This window comes from Anolis sagrei, chromosome 2 (assembly GCF_037176765.1).
Source record: "Anolis sagrei isolate rAnoSag1 chromosome 2, rAnoSag1.mat, whole genome shotgun sequence".
In the NCBI taxonomy this organism is placed as follows: Eukaryota; Metazoa; Chordata; class Lepidosauria; order Squamata; family Dactyloidae; genus Anolis; species Anolis sagrei.
This window is the reverse complement of record NC_090022.1, coordinates 136,438,446-136,461,350: the sequence shown is the minus strand read 5'-3', so window position 1 is coordinate 136,461,350 and position 22,905 is coordinate 136,438,446. Positions and strand designations below refer to the sequence as shown.

Sequence of the window (22,905 nt, the reverse complement as noted above, 5' to 3'; positions counted from 1 at the left end):
AGAAAACCACAGCTACTTATCTCACAGATACTGGTGTGTGTGTTTGTGTGTCATACTGACTTTAATAGTGAAGGGGAAAATTTCTGAGTGCAATATTGGCCAGGGTGATGTGCTAACTGGCATGCCACACCAATTTAGGAGTGAGGAAATATTTTAAACTCTTTTCATGCTTTTGCCCTCAAGAAAAAATGCCACATATAGCACACTACTGCTCACTAAAGGGAAGCCAATCAGTTGAGAAAATGACTGCTTTCTGACTGAATTTTGCAAACTGTGCACTTAGAAGGTTCCTTGTGGCCTCCAGGTCTTGTCTAGTGCTATTTACTTCCTTTTTCACCCCGTGGAAGTCAATGTCTTGCTGCTAGGCAAGCCAAGCCCAGTAATATCCTAAATCAACACTGCAAATTTTAGACTATCATCCTGCCTCCTCTTCTATATATAAGCAGCTGTTCCATGTATCACATCAAAGAAGGTCTTTCTGCTGCTCTTCTGTGTTTCATTTTGTTGTTTGACTAAGTTATGATGGACCAAGAGCAGCCTCACAATTGCTCTCACAGAAGGAGAGGTTTTTCTTCTGCCTCCTCCACTGGAGTTACCTACAAGCCACCTGTATGTCAACCTTACGTGGCCACTGGCAGGTCTGGAGAAGGTAACAGCAGCAGAAGTTTCCATAACTTTGGCCAAGCACATAGGATTTCCAATGGCAGATACCGGGGTGGAGGAATCCGTGAGATTTACATTAACAAGCAGCTCTTAGAACCTCTCTATCTTGGGGTTGATCCGCATGACCATCAGGTTAAAGCAGATGAGAAGGAACAAATCAAAGACCTCAACAATCAGTTTGCTTGCTTCATTGACAAGGTGAGATGAGTGTGTTTTTCATTTCCTGTTGATCTCATATTGAAGGAACTGAATATTCAGATGGACAGAACATACAAAATTTGATCTGCAATGGATTTTTTTGGTTCCTGACACTTCTGAACATCAGTTTGAATCTATGAATTTTGATCAACATTTGTGGACTTGGATCAACATTTGATCCCAATATTTGATTATTGTGTACATGGTGACTGGTTGTGTGAAATGACTGTTCAAAAGCATTGCATTTGGTGATGATACTGTTAAGAGCATTCTGCTTGTGGGGCTACATTTGCCATGCCTTCTTCATAACACAGAACCAAACTGCATGTTGCGCTGGACCAATGGGTCTGGATTTCTGTGTTGGGAACAGACTCTCAGGATAACCATCTTTTTATGAATGAAGCTACAGGGAGGCAAATTTTTGGAGCCTTGAAAGTAGCTTTCCATATCTAAGAGCAGCTCTGGAAAGTAGAAGGTGGACAAAATTCAATAGTATGTGAGTAAGGAGGGAGGGGACGGTAGGTGTATCGATATTTACACTACAGATGAGAGAAGTCCCAAAGTTTCCTACCCAATATGGCCACTGGCTATGGTTTAGGGTTCTGGAAGCTATAATGCAAAAGGGTAATTTTCCCAAGCTCTGATACACACACTGGGTGTAAAGCTTCTAATTAACAATTGAGGAGTCCACAAAATTTTATGAAAGGCCAAGGTCAGTCCCTAGATGTTGTTGAGATGGTTCAAATTTTTGAATGGAAAAATTTCTCCTGATACATATCTTGGTGTTTTAGTGCTATAGTGCAAAAGAACTTTTTCACTGAGGCCCCATCTACATAATGCATATTGATTGCAGTTTCAACTCAGAATTGAAGAAAGTGGTTTTTCTGTGCAGATGATTACAAAGGAAATCCTGAAACCAGTTTGAGGCCTGGATGGTGACAATGACACAAACCATAGATCAGTGGTACACATGAAGGGCTCTCAATTGCGCTCTTTTGTTCAAGTTTTTTGTCTGACCGCTGCAATTTAAAATTGTGAAATGATCAGTACAGATGGGGGCTGAAAGATTAATATGTTTTGAAATTTAAAAGAGATTCACTTTGGATTGAAATAAACTATTTCCACTTATGTCATAAATTGTTACAAAATACTCCAGGACAAAAGAAACATGGATTTAAAAAATTGATTGCAGGATTTCATATCAACTGACTTGGCTTTTAATGCCAAACACCACTGAAATTAATTCTATAACAAAGTTTGAGTGTAACTGACAGACCTGTTTGATCATCAAAGGGAAAAAACTGTATATTTTTCTAGTGTATATGTGTGCCAAATGCTTCATGAATGTGATTTTTTATATGCCAGGTCTCCTACAGGGAAATGGAAATGTTCTTCATGTGAACAAGACTTTTCTAGTGGTTGTCAGGTCTGTTTTCATGTATGAATGCATACATGCTCCAAGCAAACAACTATGTAAATAGATCTATTAACACTGGCAGTTAATTTTATACCCAGTAACCTACATCCATAAAGAGCTATCTAAACAAGAATTTTATAGAAAATCCAAGTATTAAGGTATAGCCAAATTTCAGTCATGTTCCAGTAGAAGGAGCTCAGGAACAGAAAGCGGGGAGCTTCCGGGAAATATGGATGTAGTAAACAAATTCAGGCCCAAAATGGATTTTTGGGTTTGATATCCAAGGACCGACATTTCTAAACTCTGGCAGAGATTGATTTTTTAATGTAACATTTCTTGTAAAGTGATCTTGGTTTGGCAATCCATGTAGTCATTACATTCTGTCTACTCATGACCTGGGCACAAAATGAATGATAGGTATTAATTAGTAAATCTCCAGATGATTTTAGTAGAAACTGCAACAATAGACAGTCAAAAGCTAGTTTTCCCTCTCAAGTGGAACTGCTGAAATCAAGTAATGCCGGAGCCGGAGGTATAAGTGTAGGCATGAGTATGAAAGTATTTATTTGCAAAGTCTAGTTCAGATATTGTTAACAATTTCCTGGATTTAGCATGTTTACAGAGGCACTAGTCTAAAACCAATTGTTAACCCCAAACAGAGGAGATCCATTAAATCAATAATATTTTTTGTGCTTACTTACAATTCAGCTATTGTTCCAGTTAGTGTATTATTAAATCTGAGAGTCTGCACAATGTGGGATTTGATTCCCCATTCAACTATGGAAATCAACTGGTTAATCTTGGGCAAGTCACCCTTTCTCTTAATCTCAAAGCAAGGCAAAGGCAAAATCCCTCTGAGCAAATTTGACCAAGAAATGTCTGTAATAGGTTAGGTTCAGAGTCGTCAATAAGTCTTTTCTTTGCACCTGATTCTAATTGGGGAATTTTTTTGTACTACAACATCCATAATGCATTTACATTAGGGCATTCTGGATAGATCTGATGGGACATGTGGGTCAATCGTCTTGAGGGCCAAAGATTTTTCCACACTTGCCTAAATGTATCTTATGAGCCCTGAGCAGTGCCAGCTATGTATATTCACATTTGAAAATCTGAACTGCTTTGTAGCAAAATCCAGTTACTTCTTTCCTTCTGGATTTCAGGTCAGATATTTGGAAGAAAGGAACCAAGCCTTGGCCACCAAGTGGGAGCTGCTGAAATCTCAAAACCCAGCAGTTAAGAAAGACCTTTCCCCACTATGTGAAAATTACATCACTAGTATGAGACGAAAACTTGACAATTTATTGTGTGAGAAGAACCAACTACAACAGGAACACAAGACCATGTTGGATCTAATTGAAGCAAATCGATGCAAGTAAGGAACCTGCTGAAAATGAACTAATGCTAACACTTAAATGCACTCTGTTTTAAGAATGGAGGGCAACGGAAAGTATGGCTGAAATCAGTAGCTTGGAATCTCTTCTTATATTCTCAGGCATCACATCTAGGGGCATGAAACACATAATATGGTGTCACCACACTGCGGGTTTGTTTGCCTGTTCGCCTTCCAGTTCAGTGTGACATGTAACTACCATTCGCTGTCACGTAGTATGGTGGTTGCATGTCACGCTTTTGGCAAGAATAGTTTGGAAGCTTGATTCAATTAATTGTTGAGCCAAATTTGTCTAACTTTCCTGAGTTCTTCATATTTGGGAAATAAAGACTTAAAGATTTTTGTTTATGTGGGAGAAGCTGGAATTTACCTCTTCATGAAATACTTTTAGTATTTAACACTTAAAATCTGGTTATGAATCCCTGTGAATTCAACCATGTTTGTAGTGCAAGCAGTTATGACATGGCTCTCTCTGTAGTGGGAATACTTGCACCTAATAAATTTGATATGTAACAATGAATACAATCTTGTTTCAGATTGCTTGTGAATAATTCATCAAAATTCAGAATTTATCCCTTCCAGTCCTTAAAAGCAGGATTATAGGTGAAAGCTTATTTTAATCCAGGCTTGAACTATGTGCTGACAAACTCCCTTTTTTCCCTACCACCATCATATTCTCCCTCTCCCCTTTCAAGGTATGAAGAAGAAGTCAAGAGACGAACAAATGCAGAGAATGAGTTTATTGTACTAAAGCAGGTGAGTGACCCAGGAGGAGTATACCATCACGATCATAATCACCTAAAGTAAAGATTTGAAAAGGTTTACACTTACATGGTTTATGAGTATTCAAAGACTATTGACCTCATCCGATGGGGTAAATTTAGTGTCCTAGGGCACTTTCACTCCATCTAATGGATGGAACCCTACATGGGACATCACACATGAGTTTTGTGAGTTCTGCTGGAGGCCCTGTCTCCAACTGGGGTGAAAGTATTTCTGGACACTTTCCCCCCAATATGGGAGGTTTCCCATGTTGTGCTGGCTCCAATGGGGCCAGCATGGGGTTTCACCAAGAGAACAACACTTTTCCCATGTGGTGGTTCACCTGGCCTTTATGATGAGGCCCATAGTCATGTTAGTCCTCTTCACCATATAAAGAAATCTGAGACTAAGAGAAAGAAGCTTATAGAACAATCTTTTGTAGATTCAGGGTGGTTCCACACTGCCATTTATTGCAGTGTGAGGGCCGCATCAGCCTATGTGAATCCATTAAATGATGTGAGCTTAACCCAGGTAAGCTGTTTAATATGACTGCACCCTGGGTTAAAAAAAAAAACACAGGAGAAGGTACAAATCTTACAACAAGATTTGAATCTTCCTCTGGAAACACTTACTCTGGGTCATGCATCTACACAGTGATTGTGATCTAGAGTGAGGTACTCCAAATCAACCTTGGCCCAGCCATAGGTTTTTAAATGTTGTTGTGTTACGGTTAATGTTTATTGCCTATTTTTTGTTATGAGTTTTATTTTGTTTTGTATTATTTGTTGTTATTGCTTTTATTATTGATGTTTTGTGGGCTCGGCCTCATGTAAGCCACACCGAGTCCCTTGGGAGATGGTAGCGGGGTATAAATAAAGTATTATTATTATTATTATTATTATTATTATTATTATTATTGCTGTGGTCCCTGCTGAGCCAGCTTAGAGGCTGGTGGGTGTCCATATTTAACATTTCTGAGCATACCAGTGGTTAGATGATATCCACACACAGTCTAGTAGCACTGAATCATGTTCAGCACTGCTAGACACCCACACTTATCTTGTTCCCATCATTCTGAGTTTTGCAGGGCCCAGTCACTGCATGGCACTGTAGTGGTGATAGCTCAAGCAATAAAGCAATGAAAGAGATAGACGGGAGGAAAGCAGGAAATGCTCTCTTATTTTGTCCTTCCCATTTCCTGTTGTCTCCCCACATTATCTAGCAATATTACAGGAAGTGAGAAAGGAACACCACCCTTTTCATACCCAGTGGGCACCAGAACAATGGGCCAGAATAGGTTTCATCCCTTGTCCCTAGGCTGCCCAAGCCTGAGGAAATTGAGATGGTGGTGTAAACAGCTTCAGGTGCATTCTGAATAGAAAGCAGCACAAAATGCAGACTAGCTCCAGAGCTTCCCTAAAGCTCCAGAATAGTCCACAACTTTTTTTAACATGGGAGAAATTTGTATTAGGTGGCCTTCCCTGTGATAATGTGAATGGACACCATACATTATATGAATGTCACGGGATCAATTCATCCCCAAAATGAATGGTCCTAGATGTGCACTGCATCAGCCTCAAAGATTCTGCAAGATATTTTGGCATATAATTCATGATGGTAGACATGAAAGACTAACATGGGATCTTCTGTGTTTATATTTACATAATCTTCTACACACATATGTACACTTTCCATTTCCAAATTCCATATTTGATGGTATCAATTGGAACATAGTTGTACTTGCATACAACATAGAGAAGAGTCCCAGTGGGCAAACAGGGCTACTATTTAAAAAAGTATTAAGAATATGAGAAATGCCTGGGTAGAAGGAAAAATTATCACATAGCCTTCTGAAAAATCGGAATCATGTTCCATATGAAAATGTATCATTTCTTTTTAGTTGTCCCCACCCACACCCAAAGATTATTTGTAGTTAGATCCTTCTTTCTAATCCCTTCCTTTGAAATTATATAATGATTTCATTCCATGTTTGTTCTTCAGGATGTTGATGGCATATTTAAAAAGCAGAAGGAACTGGAACAGAAGAAAGAAGTGCTGGAAGAAAACATAGCTTTCTTGACAAACTTCTTTGCAAAGGTCTGTCTCCTTTAGTTGCAACATTAGACATATCTCTTACTCTTCTATGCAGACATTTTACCTGTGTAATTTTGGCAGATCAGGAACAGCAGTCTTACTGAAGTGATCAGTTGATTTGTCAGGTAGCAAAAGGTCAACATTTTCTACCACACAAGAAACGATTAGTTCAGCAGATGGAACTAGGCTTCATGACACACAGAAATTTGCTTATTGGCACTTTACTGCCATTTCCTGCATCTCCTATCTGAGGCAGGTGCCCCCAATTGGCCTACATTGACTGGCCAATCTGTAAAAAGGGACGTTCCCTCGTCTTCATATGGAGATATCTGAATACCACAATATTAAACCTGTGACCTTCTGTATGCAAAGCATGTGCCCTATAACTCAGCTGCAGTCACCAACTAATCTCTCAGGCTATGATAGGAGTTTTATTGACTCCATAAGCATTGTGTTCTAAGCAATTTGAAGTTTATGTTTTGTATTCATTTCACAGTAGTATCAGGGTGACTAAATTGCTTCCTTGTCACCAGGGTGCTGAATTCTCTCCAGGCTTCCTCCCAAAGTTTAAAATAACTGTCTAAGGTGCTGAAGGTACTGCAGAAAAAGGAGTCATCTCCTTGGATAGCTGCTTTAAAATGAGGACTAAAACCTAAACTAATGTGAAAGCCACCAATGGCTACCTTTAGATAGAGGAGGATCCAGAATATCACAATGAAGGAAAATAGCAAAAAGTTCCTTGTCCTTCATCTCTTCTGCATAGGGAAGATGCTGCTAAATGAAAAGGGAGAGGATAAAAAACTAGTTGTGACAGGAAGAATCAGTAAGTATGCATTTGTGTGGGCTCTAATTTTTAGCTTGGAAAAGTTACAGCACCCAGAACCAGGCCAATTTGGCCAGAAAAAGTGATTCTGGAAGGTGTCGTCAAAAAAAGAAAAGAAAAGAAAAGAAAAAAACCTCCCTGTTGTGATTTGAATAAACATCTCTGCCAGAGAAGCATGTCTATATACTTAGATATGCTGCACACAGTACTAAAGAATCCAAACCAGCTGTTCTCTTTTACATCATTCAAAAAGCTCATTAAAGCTGCAAAACCTGGTGGTATTTCTCACAATATAAACTATGTGAATTGTGTTGTTCTCCCTCTCGATACAGGCTGCTGGTTTTATTTCTGTTGTGGAGGGTTAAGGTCTCACACAGGTTCTTTGTCACCAACAGGAACGCGCTATTTTGGAAAGTCAATTAAACAATACATCTGTGGTGGTCAATATGGATAACAGCAGGTGCCTGGATATGGACAGTCTCATCCAGGAAATTGAAGGCTGGTATCAGGGCATTGTTCAAAAAAGCAAGGGAGAAGCTAACCTCTTTTATTGGAACCAGGTATGAAAGAGGGACCTGAAATAGCTTGTGGTAATTAGGAAATCTACAGCTCTGATACTCCAGAGTGCCAAAAGAGAGTTAGCTAATGGAAATATAGTAAACCAGGTCCTACCACACTCTTCCTCAACATGGTATGCTCTATATTAAAACTCCCAAATCTTCCAGTCCTGTGGAGACTTCACTATTCATTTTTTTATTCTTGTATATCATCTCTTCTTAGATTTCTCATTAAACCAGAATGGTCTCTCATTATTATTATTATTATTATTATTATTATTATTATTATTATTATAATATTTGTATCAAAATGATTATAATATAATGCTGTAACAGTTGTCTGCTGATTTAAAATGGCTACTGGGTGTGGTGGTTCTGATATCTACTTCTGTGAAAGCAGCTCATATTTCCATGGTGTAAATTCCTGAGTGTTTAACTCAGCCATTCATGATAGCAGTATATTTTTGTTTTAGTGTGCTATTGGGAGTGGGATGACAAACTGAGACTTGGGGGGAAATGTCTCTCCCAGTACTCATGCTGTTGTCAACTATGTTGTAGACTCTGTCATTTTGGTTAACTAATAAGAAGCGAATTGGGCAATAATCTTGATGTGTGTTACTTAGCTGCACACCATTGGATCATCTAGCTCAGTTTTGTGAACTCTGTATGCATCTCCCAGATTTTTAAAGAATTTTAACAAGTCTGTCTGAAGGTCTCTGTTATTATTTGATGGTTTCCCATACAAACACTAACCAAATCTAGCTTTGCTTGGCTTTATAGTCAGATGAGCTAAGGGGAATTCAGAGTGATAAACATGTTTATTTTACTGCAAGGTCTTTAACAAGTTGTTTTCCTGTTAATACTCTTGATTGTGACCAATTTTTTCACCAAATGCATCTGTTTATCACTTTTTGTAAGTCTAGAAGGCATTTCTGAAGCATTCTACACTCCTCCATATGTTAAAGCTTAAAAAAATAGATTTTTTAAACAGTCTTCATTTCATAGGGCAGACATTTTACTCCTGGAAAAGACAACATCACAGAAAAACACCATGGGGAATCTAAGTGTAATTTCATCTGATTCCCCACTTGCTTCAGCTCCATATGTAACCCAGGAGGCCACCTTCATATCAAACAATACATTTTTGTTCACAGAAACTCTGAGATGATTGATGAACTCAGCTAGTGAAAAGGACTCTCAAGGTAGCCATGCAAAATCTAGATTTAAGAAGAGTCCATACTGTGTCAGAATAATCCAGCGAGAAGGTCATGTTGGCCAGAAGATTCTGGAAGTTGTAGCCTCCCTTCCCAAAAGAAATTCAAAGTTGTTTTTAGAATTCTGGTGTTTCTCTTCACCTCTTCCCATTTGATTTTATTTTGTCTTTTGTAGATGGAGGATCTCCAGAGCAAACGAAGTCAATTCTATGAGAAGCTGAGACAAAACAACGCTGACATTGCTGAGCTAAATCGCTATGTCCAGATAATGAGATGCCAAGTAGGAACTGAGAAGCAGAAGGTAGGAAAATTCTTATGTTTGCAGATGTGAGCAGTGGAACTCTGCTCAGAGTATGGTGGAAGCCCCTCTCTCAGAACCTTTTAAAGAGAGGCTGAATGGCCATCTGTTGTGGGGACTTTGAATGTGATTTTCCTGCATGGCAGGGGATTGAACTAGATGACCCATGTGGTCTCTTTCACTGTATTATTCTATAATCCTATGATTCTTTGAGTCAGAACTACTTCTTCTGGATCTACTTCTTCTGCTTGTGATGTTGTGCTGATGTCAAGCATCACTGATCAGGGGTGAAGAAGTAATTCAATGCAAAGTAGGCAAGGATATAGTATGTCAGTATGAGAAGTTGATGTGCAAAATGAAATCAAATAACCTGAAGTGGGAGAAAACATGAAGAATCAACAGATTCTCTAACAATACCACAGCTTCTCATGTATCCTTCTCCCATAGTTTGAATATATATGTCTATATCCTTCCAAAAAGAAATCTTGATTTTGCCATTTTGTAAGAGTAGTCATTTTACTTTGTTATTTTTGTCCCTTTGATGAACTGTGCCTTTTCTTGATCCGAGTGTTTACTGAAATACATTCAGGGGACAGTAAAAATCAACTTGTGGGGACAAAAGCTACTGTTCATAAAAGCTTGTTTTGAATAGTAATGTTTTCTTTGAGGAACTTACTGAACTTAATTAGGATGACCTATTGTTCTAAGCTCTGGGAATGTATTATAGCATTCCAAAGAATTCTATGATTATCCGGAATAACTGCTGATGTAGGAAAGTATGAAATGTGACATTAAATTTGCCATGTAGTATGACTCTCTTCCCATGTTTTGCAGGTTGCTTCTTTGCATGCAGCCCTCAGGGAAACTAAAGAACTTGGAGACCATGCTCTACAAGATGCTGAATCTAAATACAAGGATCTTCAGAATCGTGTGCAGACCTCCAAAGACAGATTGGTCGCTCTTGTGCGGGATTATCAGGATCTCATGAATACCAAACTAGCCCTTGATATTGAGATTGCAACATACAAAACACTGCTGGAAGGAGAGGAGCAAAGGTGAGAGTACCATACAGCATCTTAAAAAGAGAGAGGAAGGATCAAACTTCTTGTTGACTTCATCCCAGTCATATGATTTTATGATGATGTTGTAATTGTTTTATGTTTTTAATTGATTGTTTTATTGTGCTTTGTTTTTATTCTGTATTTTGCGCTTTCCCTTATAAGCCACCTTGAGTCCCCTTGGGTTGATGGTGGTGGGGTATAAAAATAAAGTTATTATTATTATTATTATTATTATTATTATTATTATTATTATTATTTTACTGACACAAAAGCACAGTATGTCACAGCAAACAAGATCTATATGCTGGATTTCGTATCACAAAATCACAAGTCGAACACTTCCCAAGCATCTAGGACTGTGTGATGTATTTTTGAATGATGCGAGAAGATCCAAGTATCGTGGCCTTTTGCAGTTGACAGATCGTGATTTTGTCAATGTTTATTGTTTCCAAATGCCGGCTGAGATCTTTTGGCATGGCACCCAATGCGCCAATGACCACTGGGACCAACTTATTATTATTATTATTATTATTATTATTATTATTATTATTTCTAGAGAAGAGAAATAACATTCACATACATTCAGGGGTGGCTCAACCATTACGCAAAGTAAGCATTCGCAGTATAGTTGATTTTGCCCAGGGGCGCTCTTGAGGCGCTCTTGGGGGAAAATAGACCTTGACATATGTGAGTTGTAGTTTCTGGGATGTATAGTTCACCTAAAATCAAAGAGCATTCTGAACTCCACCAATGATGGAATTGAACCAAATAGGGCACACAGAACTCCCACGACGAACAGAAAATATATATCAATGATTGGTTTGGGGGGGGGGGGGCGCCAAAATAGTGTTTGCTTACCGTTGAAAATTACCTAGGGCCTACCTACCTAATACCTCTGCATACATTTAACTACTGTCTATCATCAAGAAAAATCTACATATATAACCCAGGCAGCCATTTTAACAGGAAACATAGTTACTTTTACAATAGTTGAATAACTGATTTGTGTCCCAGTTTTGAATATTAGTTGTACTTGTGAAGTCAATCTCTTGAATAAAGACCTTAATTTTTATTCTGCAGCTAAACACATTTCTCTGGAAGAAGATAAAGTAGCAGAAACCGATAAATGGACATATTTATTTAAAACAGACTGGAGATTTTTTTGTTTGAGTGTGAGATTAGAATTCGTTTGCAGAATGTTCAAAAAGAACAGAATGTAACTTAATGGTAATAGGGTTGAGGAGTAAAAGTTGAGTCACTTGGCTGGATAATAAGGATCAAGTAGGGGCATGGTTAATATCTTTTGTTTTGTCGACTGATTTAAGAATGAATTGATTCCTGCGTAGTTGATATTTATAGTGGTGGTAGAATAGGGAATAATCTGGTGATGATAAGTTTAAGCATTTTTATCTAGGCTAAAGGGAGGATTCACAATATAGAGTCATATACTTTTAATAGGTATAAAGTGGAAGTCAATTTAACATGTTTATGCTTTTGTTTGTTTACTATAGGTTTTACTGTTGCTTGTGATTTTGTTTTGTTCTATTTTGCCTGTTACCATTCCTTCTTTGAATTCAATACCATTTTTTAAAAGCACTGCCATAGCACTCATAATCTCTTTATTTTATTTCCTTTTCTTCTGTATCCCCATCCTTCCCTACTACTTTCTCAAACAGAATCTCTTCAGGAGTTCCTGTGAACGTAGGTAAGAAACTAAAGTTTTAGCGATTTACTTCTGCAATAAGAAATATTTCATTTCCAAAATTAGCTCTCTTTAAAACACATGAGTTGTTGTGAGAATCACTCATTGCACATTTTATTCTTTTACAGCTATGGTGAATGCTACATGTGCCCTCCACAACCCAGCCCGTCACCTGAAACAATAGAGTGAAAACCAAAAGAACACTAGCTGCAAATATGGGGTGTTGTTTTTAGAACTGGCAGCTGAAACTCCAGAGGAGTTCATCCTTGCATGATTGCCCTGGGTTTATGGTAATATAGGGTGTAGGCATCTGTGCTCCTGAAGATTGATATGAATTGGATTTAGAGATCAACAATCACATGGGACAATCCCTGTGACTGAATACTGAGCCAGGAACAAACCCACTCTCTCCCTATTTTTGTGTGCAGACCTTAAAAGAGACTGGGAATATTTGGCTCTCCAGATATTTTGGGTTTCAACAACCAGAAGTTCTAGCCAGCATAGTAAGGGATTATGGGAATGCAGGTCCAACAACACTTGGAAGGCCCGTGATAGCTAACAGTCCTGTACAAAGTCTTCTAAGCAAGGCATTTCAAGTTATATCTCACATATGGCTTTTTAAAGCAAAGCAAACCACAACTGATATAAAGCAGTCTGTATATACAGTCTGTCAAGCTTGGTGACACAATGAGCTGTAGTTAATTAAAAATAAAAATGAAAGCTTCCAAATTCTTTCTTCTTGTTGTGCCAGGGGAGAGGGAGGAAACACATGGGTCTGGGGGATCTTAAATTCACATTTGTCACAATATTTATGGCTTTCAGTGATGTTTCAATGCAGTTAATATGTTTCCAAACTGAGGTTTCCAATAGACTGGCACAGGGTAGTTAAAGATATGCATATTTGCCTTTCAAGGCATGCCCAATTCTGCAATAATTAGACTGCTGTTAAAATTGGGGTGTTCATCTTATCATGCAAATAACGTCAAATGTTGCATTAATTTGAGAATGATCAAATGAGAAGATCTTGTCTGGCAGAGATGCTGGTGTGGGTAAACGTAATGTTAAAAATCCCTAACTGTCATATATCACTGTTCTGTAGGGCCAGTCCTACTGTTAGGAAAAGGAATTCGATTTCCCAGGAAGCAGGTTTTTGTTATTATGAAAGAGAAACAAATAAACAATTATTTCCTGTTATAATTGCATTTCTTTGCCTGGGAGAGTCATAAATGTAGCATTTTCTGCCTCACATACCAAAATAATTGCACTGTGTTTGAAACTATGCATCTTGACTTGAGTAGTTAAGAGTATTTGCAGTTATGTTTCAAGAAGCAAACTATCTTGGGTCTTCCCTGCCTTTTCAGACATGATTTTGGCAATTGCCATTTTAGAAAGGGTGCTGAGAAGATCCTTTATCAACTTCAATCATCCCTATTTCTATGTGCAATACTAATATAACCCCTCCTGCAGTGTAAAGCAGTAATCTTGGTAAACCAATTAAATTGCTGTATTTTCCTACCTAATGGAGAGAGGTATTCCGCTTTGGATTTTAGTGTGGACTAAAGGAGTTACCATCTGGGAGCTACAAGGTGCCTGGAGGGATAGCTAACACATTGAAAACAGGTACAGAATTTCAAAGGAACTTGATAAACTAGAAAATTGTCCTGAAAGTAATAGAATGAAATTCAACCAAGACAAATGCTAAATTTTGCATAAGGATACAAAAAGAAATGTACATTTATAGGGTGGTTTATCAGAAATATATGTGAAAAGGGTCTTGGGGTGATTGCTGGTCATGAATTGGGCATTACCCAGCAGTGTGGTGCTCTAGCAAAGAAGGCAAATAATATTTTAGCCTGCATTAACCACACTGTAGTTTTGAAGTCAAGAGAAGTAATAGTCCCACCATGTAGCCCCAGCCCTCACTGCCTTCAGGCAAGTACGCCATTGTGTTTAGATTTATCCTTCCTTTCCAATGTGAATCATATACATTTCCACAAACTGATAAAATGGATCAATTTCCACATTCACATGAGTTTGGTTGATGTTTGTTCCAAGCCAGTATCAGAGATCTGCTTATGAAGTGATGTAAATGAATTACGGAAACAGCACAAACCACAAAATATCTGATTGCGGTTAACTGGAGGTTTATGTGCTGAGCTCTTCCATCATCTTTAGTTTACATGTTGCTTAGTTCCCAAAGGCAAACGAAACATTGTTTGGTGTAATATTCTGGCTCCATTCAAATGATTTTTTTAACTTTCTAATTAAGAAACATGGGTGGGGAGGAGAGAAAGAATAACTGTTGATTTAATATGTAAACGAAGTGATGAATTGCAATAAGACTTAATATAGTAGAGGGTGTATATGCCAGTTAGCTAGACTTGTGTCGTGGAGAATTGAAAGTACATTAAATATAATCTCTTCCTCTCCCTTTTTATAAAATGCATGCCTCTTTTAGGAGGTGGAAATTTTTAAAGCCCTCCTGAAATTGTTGGATTTTAAGTCCCAGCATTTCTCATCACTGTTTTTTTTTCTGGATAGGCTGTTAAAGATTGTGATTCAGCAATATTTGGAGAGATATATGGTTCCCAGCCCTGAACTGTATGGGTGGTATGTCTTAGGGGTCAGGTTGCCCATACGTATCATTAACATCTAACTATTGCTCCCAAATGCTGACAAAGGGCAGGCTTCCAGTTATATTCTGAATGATCCCGGAAGGTTGCACTTCAAGTGCAGCTTGCTATGTTAGACCCAACAAGGACAGCAGACAAACCAGAGAATCCTGGGAATGCAGGGCAAAATTTCAAGAGATTTTATCTTTGGCAGGTCTAAATGAGGTCTACTACCTCACTTCTTAATTTTCCCTGACACCGCTGTAGTAAATTGGAACATGCACTCTTGATATGGCCTGCTTACTCCCTTTTTCAGTTACCCTGTGGATACAGAAACCATCCTGCAGGAGTTGAGGAATGATTTTTTTCTGCATGTTGACTGGATTAGCAAATGAGACCACATTATTTATTTATTTATTTATCGTGTCAGTATCAACCAGACAATTATATTACATTTTTAACTAATTTTTAACATGAGACCACATGCTCCCCCTTCTTAAGGTGGCACCTTTACAATAGATCTTATGTTCCTTTGCATTATCATAAGCGCACATAATTGTGACAAATCCTTAGCTAGTATGAAATAACTGGGAGAATTGAGATTTATTGAAGAAAGGTTCAACAGAATTGATTACAGATTTCAGCTGACTGATAAGGAGGCTCAACTCATGCCAGCCGCCACAATATTACTCAGTTATATGACCACAAGAGCTCAACCACCAACCAGACATCCAAAGAATAAAACTTGGTATGGTTGACCAGGCCAGATCAGTAGGTTGCCTGATCTTCCCCTCTTTGATCAATTATGTTATGAATGAAATCAATAAAACTGTAATTAAAAAAGTAAACCCAGAGACTGCCATCTAAGTCCACCTTCTTGAGCACAAGGTAGCCTGTCTTTCCCCAACTTTGTGAACAATTGGTTCTACTCTCTGGGTTTATTGTTTTGTTCTGAATCACTTGGTTTATTTAGGAGTTACATCCTATTGGACTCAGTGGGCTTTTCTTCTGGCAAATGGGCTTCATTTTGTAGGGTCAATAAACTACTTCATAACATCATACCAAAGAATTTATGGTTTTTCCCATTGGTGCAGGGATAATTTTAGTAAATAAATGTACCCAGTATCACTGAACATGGGAAAACAATATATTTCATCTCTTCAACGTGGGATTGCCTTGTGAGTAGACATATTGATACTGTTCCATTATTCAAGCAAAGGCCAAAAGGGGGAGCTAGAAAGATAATACTCCATTTTATGGGGGGGGGGGGAGTTGAAGGAGGTATTTTGGTCTTTGCCCGAATAATGAAACTGTACTGACATATTTAGAGATAAACTTTGTGAGTATAGCTGTGATCATGTTTAACAAAGCTTTCCCTTTGTGAAATTCAATTAGAAATAATTTTAGATTATTTCTAAGATTAACATTTAAATAAAAATGACAATGAGGAAAAGGCAGGAAAATGCTGTACCTCAGCCTGTCATTGTGTGAAGAGAGAATAGTGAACATTTTCAAATCTGTTCAAGTCATTAGTAAATCATGAAAATTATCTGGAGATTAAACAAAATGGGACAATTCACACCTTTACCCATTCATAGTGGACTTAGAAAGCCAGTGTGGAGCATTAGACTATGACGAAGAGCAGCCAGTTGAAATGATTAGGACTGGCTAGTAACTATTTGTGTAAGTCACACTGATTTAAATAGGTCTGTTCTAGTTGGGACTAACATCACATTTAGATCAGTGGTTTTGTTAGCTGTTTCCTCACTAGAAGGAAGGAAAGTTGATCTGTATCTCTCTTCATTATAGGTTCTGCATGAACAAGAAGAGTTTTTTTTGTCTGGCATCTCAAACACAAAAATGTTAGTAGTGCCCTTGGGGGTCATCCACGTGGGCCTTCTCCTGTATCGGGTCACATTATTGTAGCTAAAACTTAAAAATAATGTGTCAAAATCATATATAAAATGCCCAGAAACAATGAAAATAACATTGTATCATTTCAACCCATGCAGATGAAACTACATTATTCAAAGCAACCTTTTAAAGGGTGTGAAAAGATTAGTTTCGACCAAAGGGCATGCGGATTAGAAGGTTCAAGGAGTAAATGAACTGAGTTTTAGTTCTATATTGATACATGTAAAATGGATTTAGGAAAAAAAATGCTGTGGCTATATCTAAATGGAGTGATATTTTTTTTATTTTAAACTGATAAAATTTCTGCTGAAACATTGCAAAAAAAAAAAAGACTGTCATTTTAGTGTCATCTTTCTTTGGGAAGACTTTCATTCCACAGCCCACAAGTCATTTTTGCATGGCTACCCATCTTATTTCAGACAAAGGTGGGTTTTATCAGATAATCTAAACACCATCTCATTTCATGCTTTAGCAGCACCATGTGGCAGGCAGGACTAAGAAAGTTTGGAACCACCAAGCAGTGGACTTTTATGGATAAGGGTGACTTTGAACTCAGGGTTCACACCTTGAAACTTCTCCTTGTCTAGGTGTGGCCCATCTTGACTTCAACAGAAGACAGGCATGATCATCTTAATGGGGAATGTTAAGTATCACTTTGTGTCTTGCCATGGAAGGCGAGGCAAGATTGGCGAAGAAACTACTGAGGAAATGGGGCATGCTTCCTAGCATTGCATTATTCACATACCATGCAGACAGTGAGCTGCCCAAGAGCAACAGTGAGAGCCCGAAGAAGTCAGGGCTTCCGCTGCTTTGCTTGCACACACCCTTAATCTCATTACCTCTTTCATGGTTGAAATGTGATTAGATAATCTTCATCCAATCAATATTTTATTTTCCCAGAAGTTTGAGGGAGCACAGAAGTATTTAATAGTAGATCCATCCAGCCCAATGATGTGTACTGCAACCTTGGGTGACTATCTGAGGTCTCATCAAACAGTCTCCAGCCCGAGAGTCTTTTATGAACAGGTGTTAGTATTGAACTGGCACCAATAGTGTTTTTGTTATCTGTAGAACATATCACTTCTTGCAACATTGACATGTCACATATGGAATTCAAACTACATCTGTATGGAAACAATTTCATCCTGATGCTAATCCACCTTTGCCAACAGTAGTTCTGTTAACAGAGTGGTTCCCAGCCTTTTTTTTTTTACCAGGGTCCACTTGACCAGGAACCACTTTGACCAGGGACCACTCTTCAACATTAGTACTGAAAGGGTTCCGAATCAGTTTTTGGTCAACTTTAGATTCGGTTTAGCTATTTGGGGTGCTGATTCAGAACATTGCATTGGATAGACCACATCAGCTCTAGTTTCCGATACAGAACATATGCCATCCAGTAGTCGCCATCTGCTTGCACAAATAAAACCATATTTAATAAACTTCGGCACTATAAGAGGGTTTTGCAAGACCAGTTGCTCTTGTTTCAACGGTGTAATAACGGTGAGGCCACGGACCATATTTTAGTCCTTGTGGACCACTGGTGGTCCATGAACCACAGGGTGGGAATTACTGCTTTAACATGTCAGCTATAGGGTTAGATCTAATTGAACCTACTAGTGTAGACCACAAGAGATAAAAAGACATTGTGACAACAATTCTATTTATACTTTCTTGGGAATACAATCCTTTAAAATAGTGGAAATTAAGAGTAAACAAGAGTGGGATTGCACTCTTTTTCAGCAGAGTTATAATTTTGACTATCAAGAGGAAGATTTTTTCTCTCCTCTGGCATATCATCTTTGTTGTGAACTATTTGACCATGTAGTCTCTTAACTACAGTAAGGAACATAAAAAATAGCTGCTGATAAATTTATCTTTATATAGTTTTGTCACTGGTTTTCTAGAGAAAATGTATATAAATTTTGTATAGAAATTCCCCCCCCCTCTCTTATTTTATGTAGACTCCATAAATTTCATTTACACCCCTATATATGTTCTCAGGTAACTATAATCTATCTAGCTATGTATCTGTCTACCTCCATCTATTCATCTATTCTAATTCTCAGGCATCTCTCAAGAATCAGCTGCTGAAATTTTGCATTCAAGGGTTAAAGGAAGCAGAGAAATATGCTTGGCAAACGACACCAGAGAAAAGAACACTCCCTTAGATTTTTTTTTGTAATTTCTATACAAAACGAGTGACAAAAATGATTGCTGATATGAAAATCATGCTAGCCAAGTTGCTTCTACATTGCTTCTTGTTGAGCAGGTATTTGCCATTTCAGTGGAATGTGAAAAATTTCAAGTACTGTTTCCAGAAAGACCAATCCCACTAATACAAACACTACATTTATTTTTATTTTTGCAGAAAGCCTTTGACAACTACATTTTCTTATTTCTCATGCTGCCCATCCTAGCTTTTTTAGACTAAGGTGTAATCAATTTCCCACATTTTCTCATTGTTAACTTGAAAGTGTATCTCAGTGCATTCTGTTCAGAAAATAATCAACTGTCATGAGATTTTTCACATTAGCAGACTTTAATTTTTATTTTTGCAAAAAGTTCTTTGTGCAAGGGTATGATTTGGCACAGAAAACTATTTACTTTGTACATTACACACTTTTTTGCAAACATCATTTTTGTGCAAAATGTTATTTTTTTTTTACAATCCCCCCCCCCTCAAATTATGGGAAACCTAAAATGTGGGGGAAACCACTCAAAAAGCAGAAGAATTCGAAGTGATTATTTTGTATATGCAAGTTTTGCTCTTAATGCAGACATGACCATATCTTTAGTAAGTGCATTATTTGTGATCAACTAAAGACAGGAACATGCTATGTATAAATAGTTTTATGGCATACCAAATAATGAGGACATGCAAACATCCTAAGAAATGTGTAACTTTGACAGCATATACACTGTAGAATTAATGCAATTTGACACCATTTTAACTGCCATGGCTCAATGCTGTGGAAGCTTGGGAGATGTAATTTTACAAGAACTTTAACCTTATCTGTCAAAGAGTGCTAGTGTTACAATTCATAGGATTCCATAGCTTTGAGCCATGGCAGTTAAAGTGGTGCCAAATTGCATTAATTTTACAATGTAGATGCACCATTGGTTCTGTCACATTTATGATTTAGTAACAAATCCTGAGTAACAGGTTTCGGCGGTGACCAGGGGAGCATTCGCACAGTTAAAACTCGTGCGCCAACTGCGCCTGTACCTTGGGAAGTCTGACTTGGCCATGGTAGTCCACGCTCTGGTTACATCCCGTTTAGACTACTGCAACGCTCTCTATGTGGGGTTGCCTTTGAAGACGGCCCGGAAGCTCCAATTAGTCCAATGCTCGGCAGCCATGATACTAACGGGAGCGGAGCGCAGGGAGCATACAACTCCTCTGCTGCACCAGCTCCACTGGCTGATGATCTGCTACCGGGCTCAATTCAAAGTGCTGGTGTTGGCCTTTAAAGCCCTAAACGGTTCTGGCCCAACTTACCTATCCGAACGTATCTCGGCCTATCAGCCCGCCAGGACCCTTAGATCTTCTGGGGAGGCCCTGCTTTCTATCCCGCCTGCTTCACAGGTGCGGCTGGCAGGTACGAGAGACAGGGCCTTTTCTGTGGTGGCCCCGCAGCTATGGAACGCCCTGCCCTTGGAGGTTAGATCAGCCCCTCATTGATGGTATTCCGAAGAAGATTGAAGACCTGGATGTTCGAGCAGGCATTTGGTTAACTCAGTACAATGAATGGTAATTGACTAAAGGACTGGCAATATGGACGACGAACTGGATCACGTTTTTAGTTAAGAGTTGAACTGGATTGGTATTGATGTATGAATTGTGTAGTATGTTTTTTATGCTTTTAAACTGTATACTGTTGATTGTTATATTCTGTTGTAAACCGCGTTGAGTCGCCGGCTAGGCTAGGCTGAGAAACGGCGGTATACAAATATAGCAAATAAATAAATAAATAAATAAATAAATAAATAACAGACTAAAAACAGAGCTCAGAAAAGTTACATTTCTAGAGTGACCATGCTACCTTGGAAATCTCCGAAATTGTCATAAAAATGATTCCTAATTTGTGCCCAAAATGGCACAACTTTTTGTTAAGAATGCCAAATCCCATCATTTTCTGAGACAATCCCTCAAAAGGCAGTTGCGAAAGACAAGCAGAGGCAGCTCCCCAGCTATTCTCATAAACTCTCCTCTATTGGTGAATAGAAATGTGCACTGATGGAAAATAATCCTATCCCACCTTAATTCCAGGGCTAGAATGTAAGATAGATTGCAATATAATTTAAATGATCCCAATAAAACACAATAAATTATATGTATCAAAATGTAAATTAAAGCAATTATATGTCTAAAACACAAATTAAATGGTTGTAAATGCCATACCAATAATAAGTAAATAGCAATATATTTAAAAGTTTATTGTACCCCCTTTAAAATCTAAGGGTGAATCAGGCAATCAGTTGCTAAAAGTCTGTCTGAATAATAAAGTATTTGCCTATTGGTGAAACAGCAACAGGAAAGGAGGTGCCATCTACAGAACCACTTAAATCTGGGGCCAGTCCACAGCATTGCTGCATCAGACTGATCCTGAACTCATCAGAGTGGTTCTGATCCTGAACTGTAGCAAGAGACTTCAATCAGGTTGAACCTTGTTCAGCTCCAGTGGTTGGTCACCTTTACCTGTGCTGACCTTTGTCATCATGGCACATGGCCACAGAACTCCAGAGAGTCTTGAAGAAGTAGCTGGTGACCTTCTCATAGCCAGTTGTACAATGATTGTGGCAGCACTGAAACCCCCAGAGGAAACAGACAAATCCCAGCAATGATGTCAACAATTTGTGATTGGCCACTAGGAGATGGTTTCTTTGATCTTGCTTGTTTGCCATGGAGTATTGAATGTCCATGAAAAACAACTTTGGAGCTTTATAGGAGGGTGACCTTTGGATGGTATGGACGGAGGAGGTAAATCCCAACCCCTGTAAGCACTTCCATAAAAAAATACTTACATGCAACTGTCTCCCTAACTGGATTCCAGCCATTGTGTGTCTGCCGATTAGAATATAGCAATACAGTCTTTGGCTTAACACTTTGTTTTCACTCCCATTACTACTGTAAGCAATCCACATTCCCTGGAGTTGGGAGCACAAGGCCTCCCAAAAAGTGAACAACTGCAAATAAAGAATTTGCATTGTCTTTACCTTTGTAGGAAGTTTCAAATCTTCTCGCACTACTCCATGGTCAACTCTTGCTGAAAATTGACCTTAGAATTGCATTGGAGGTCCTAGAGATGACTATAGAAGTGTTCTCTCTAGAAATCTTTAGTTTCTTCAACATGACTGGAGAAAATTGACTGTGGAGTCACACTGAAGGCCCTAGAGATTAGTAGAGGATTTTTAAAAATCCTGTGAATAATCAAATCCACAAAAGTCAAAACCACAACTTGGAGGGACAACTGTATATGGTCATGTTGAGTGAGAAGACATGACAATGCTGGGTCTTTCAGAGGAAAACTTTCTCCCTGGGCAGTTTTCCAATGAATTCTCACCATGTGGAGAAAACAGATAACTACCATACCCCAAATTGGAATCAATATAATGAAGAAGCTCATCCCTACTCCACAACAGCATCATCATTGTTTCAGTTACTCCATCATGGGAATTGACAAACTCTGTTTTCCCCGTAAGCTCATTTTGCTTAGACAGATCAGATTACACAGAGGGAGTTTTTTTCCTTTCTACTTAAGATTAAGTCAAACTGATGTGCATTTGCCTCTCAACTTTTACATAGCTACGAATCAAAGGTTTTCTGGCATTTCTGTAGTTCAGATTTATTTATAAAAAAGCATTTATTTGCAGATGAAAACTATAATGGCAGACCATCCTATAAGGGAAATCTGCATGTGGTGGCAGGCTCCCAGCTTCCCATGCACACAGTGACATGTGGTTCTAGATGTACACTTATTCTGCATCAAAATACTCATCTATGCCATATTCAGTCTACTGAAAATGTGTTTTCATATGCTTTTCAGTTCATGGTTGTGCATGATGCTTCCAAAGGAAAGTTGATTGAAATGAATACAGGTTTGTCTGTAAATATTATAAGCATAACCGGTTCTCAGAACAAGAGGCTACTGTTAAGACAGAATACAGAGAAACCAAATGGTTTCCAATTGGTT

General features: G+C 38.4%; 1 protein-coding gene across 2 annotated transcripts; it reads left to right on the top strand.

The window, feature by feature from the left end:
* The first annotated feature begins 463 nt into the window (after positions 1-463).
* LOC132768381 (keratin, type II cytoskeletal 1-like) lies at positions 464-12,745 on the top strand. Of its 2 annotated transcripts, XM_060764198.2 has the most exons (9): positions 464-861; positions 3,442-3,653; positions 4,367-4,427; positions 6,435-6,530; positions 7,746-7,910; positions 9,297-9,422; positions 10,254-10,474; positions 12,157-12,185; positions 12,311-12,745. In XM_060764198.2, exons 1-9 carry the CDS (start codon positions 520-522, stop codon positions 12,364-12,366), a joined length of 1,308 nt encoding a protein of 435 aa, XP_060620181.1. In that variant the 5' UTR covers positions 464-519; the 3' UTR covers positions 12,367-12,745. The 2 variants fall into 2 exon arrangements, with proteins under 2 accessions (XP_060620181.1, XP_060620183.1); XM_060764200.2 differs by lacking the exon at positions 12,311-12,745 and having other exon boundaries at positions 12,157-12,205.
* The last annotated feature ends 10,160 nt before the right edge of the window (positions 12,746-22,905 follow it).

Bases quoted from the DNA above. Each gene is read 5' to 3' on its own strand.
- LOC132768381 (XM_060764198.2), top strand. From the start codon at position 520: ATGATGGACCAAGAGCAGCCTCACAATTGCTCTCACAGAAGGAGAGGT. The intron at 7,911-9,296 runs GTATGAAAGAGG...TGTCTTTTGTAG, and splicing joins ACCTCTTTTATTGGAACCAG to ATGGAGGATCTCCAGAGCAA. The intron at 12,186-12,310 runs GTAAGAAACTAA...ATTCTTTTACAG, and splicing joins AGGAGTTCCTGTGAACGTAG to CTATGGTGAATGCTACATGT.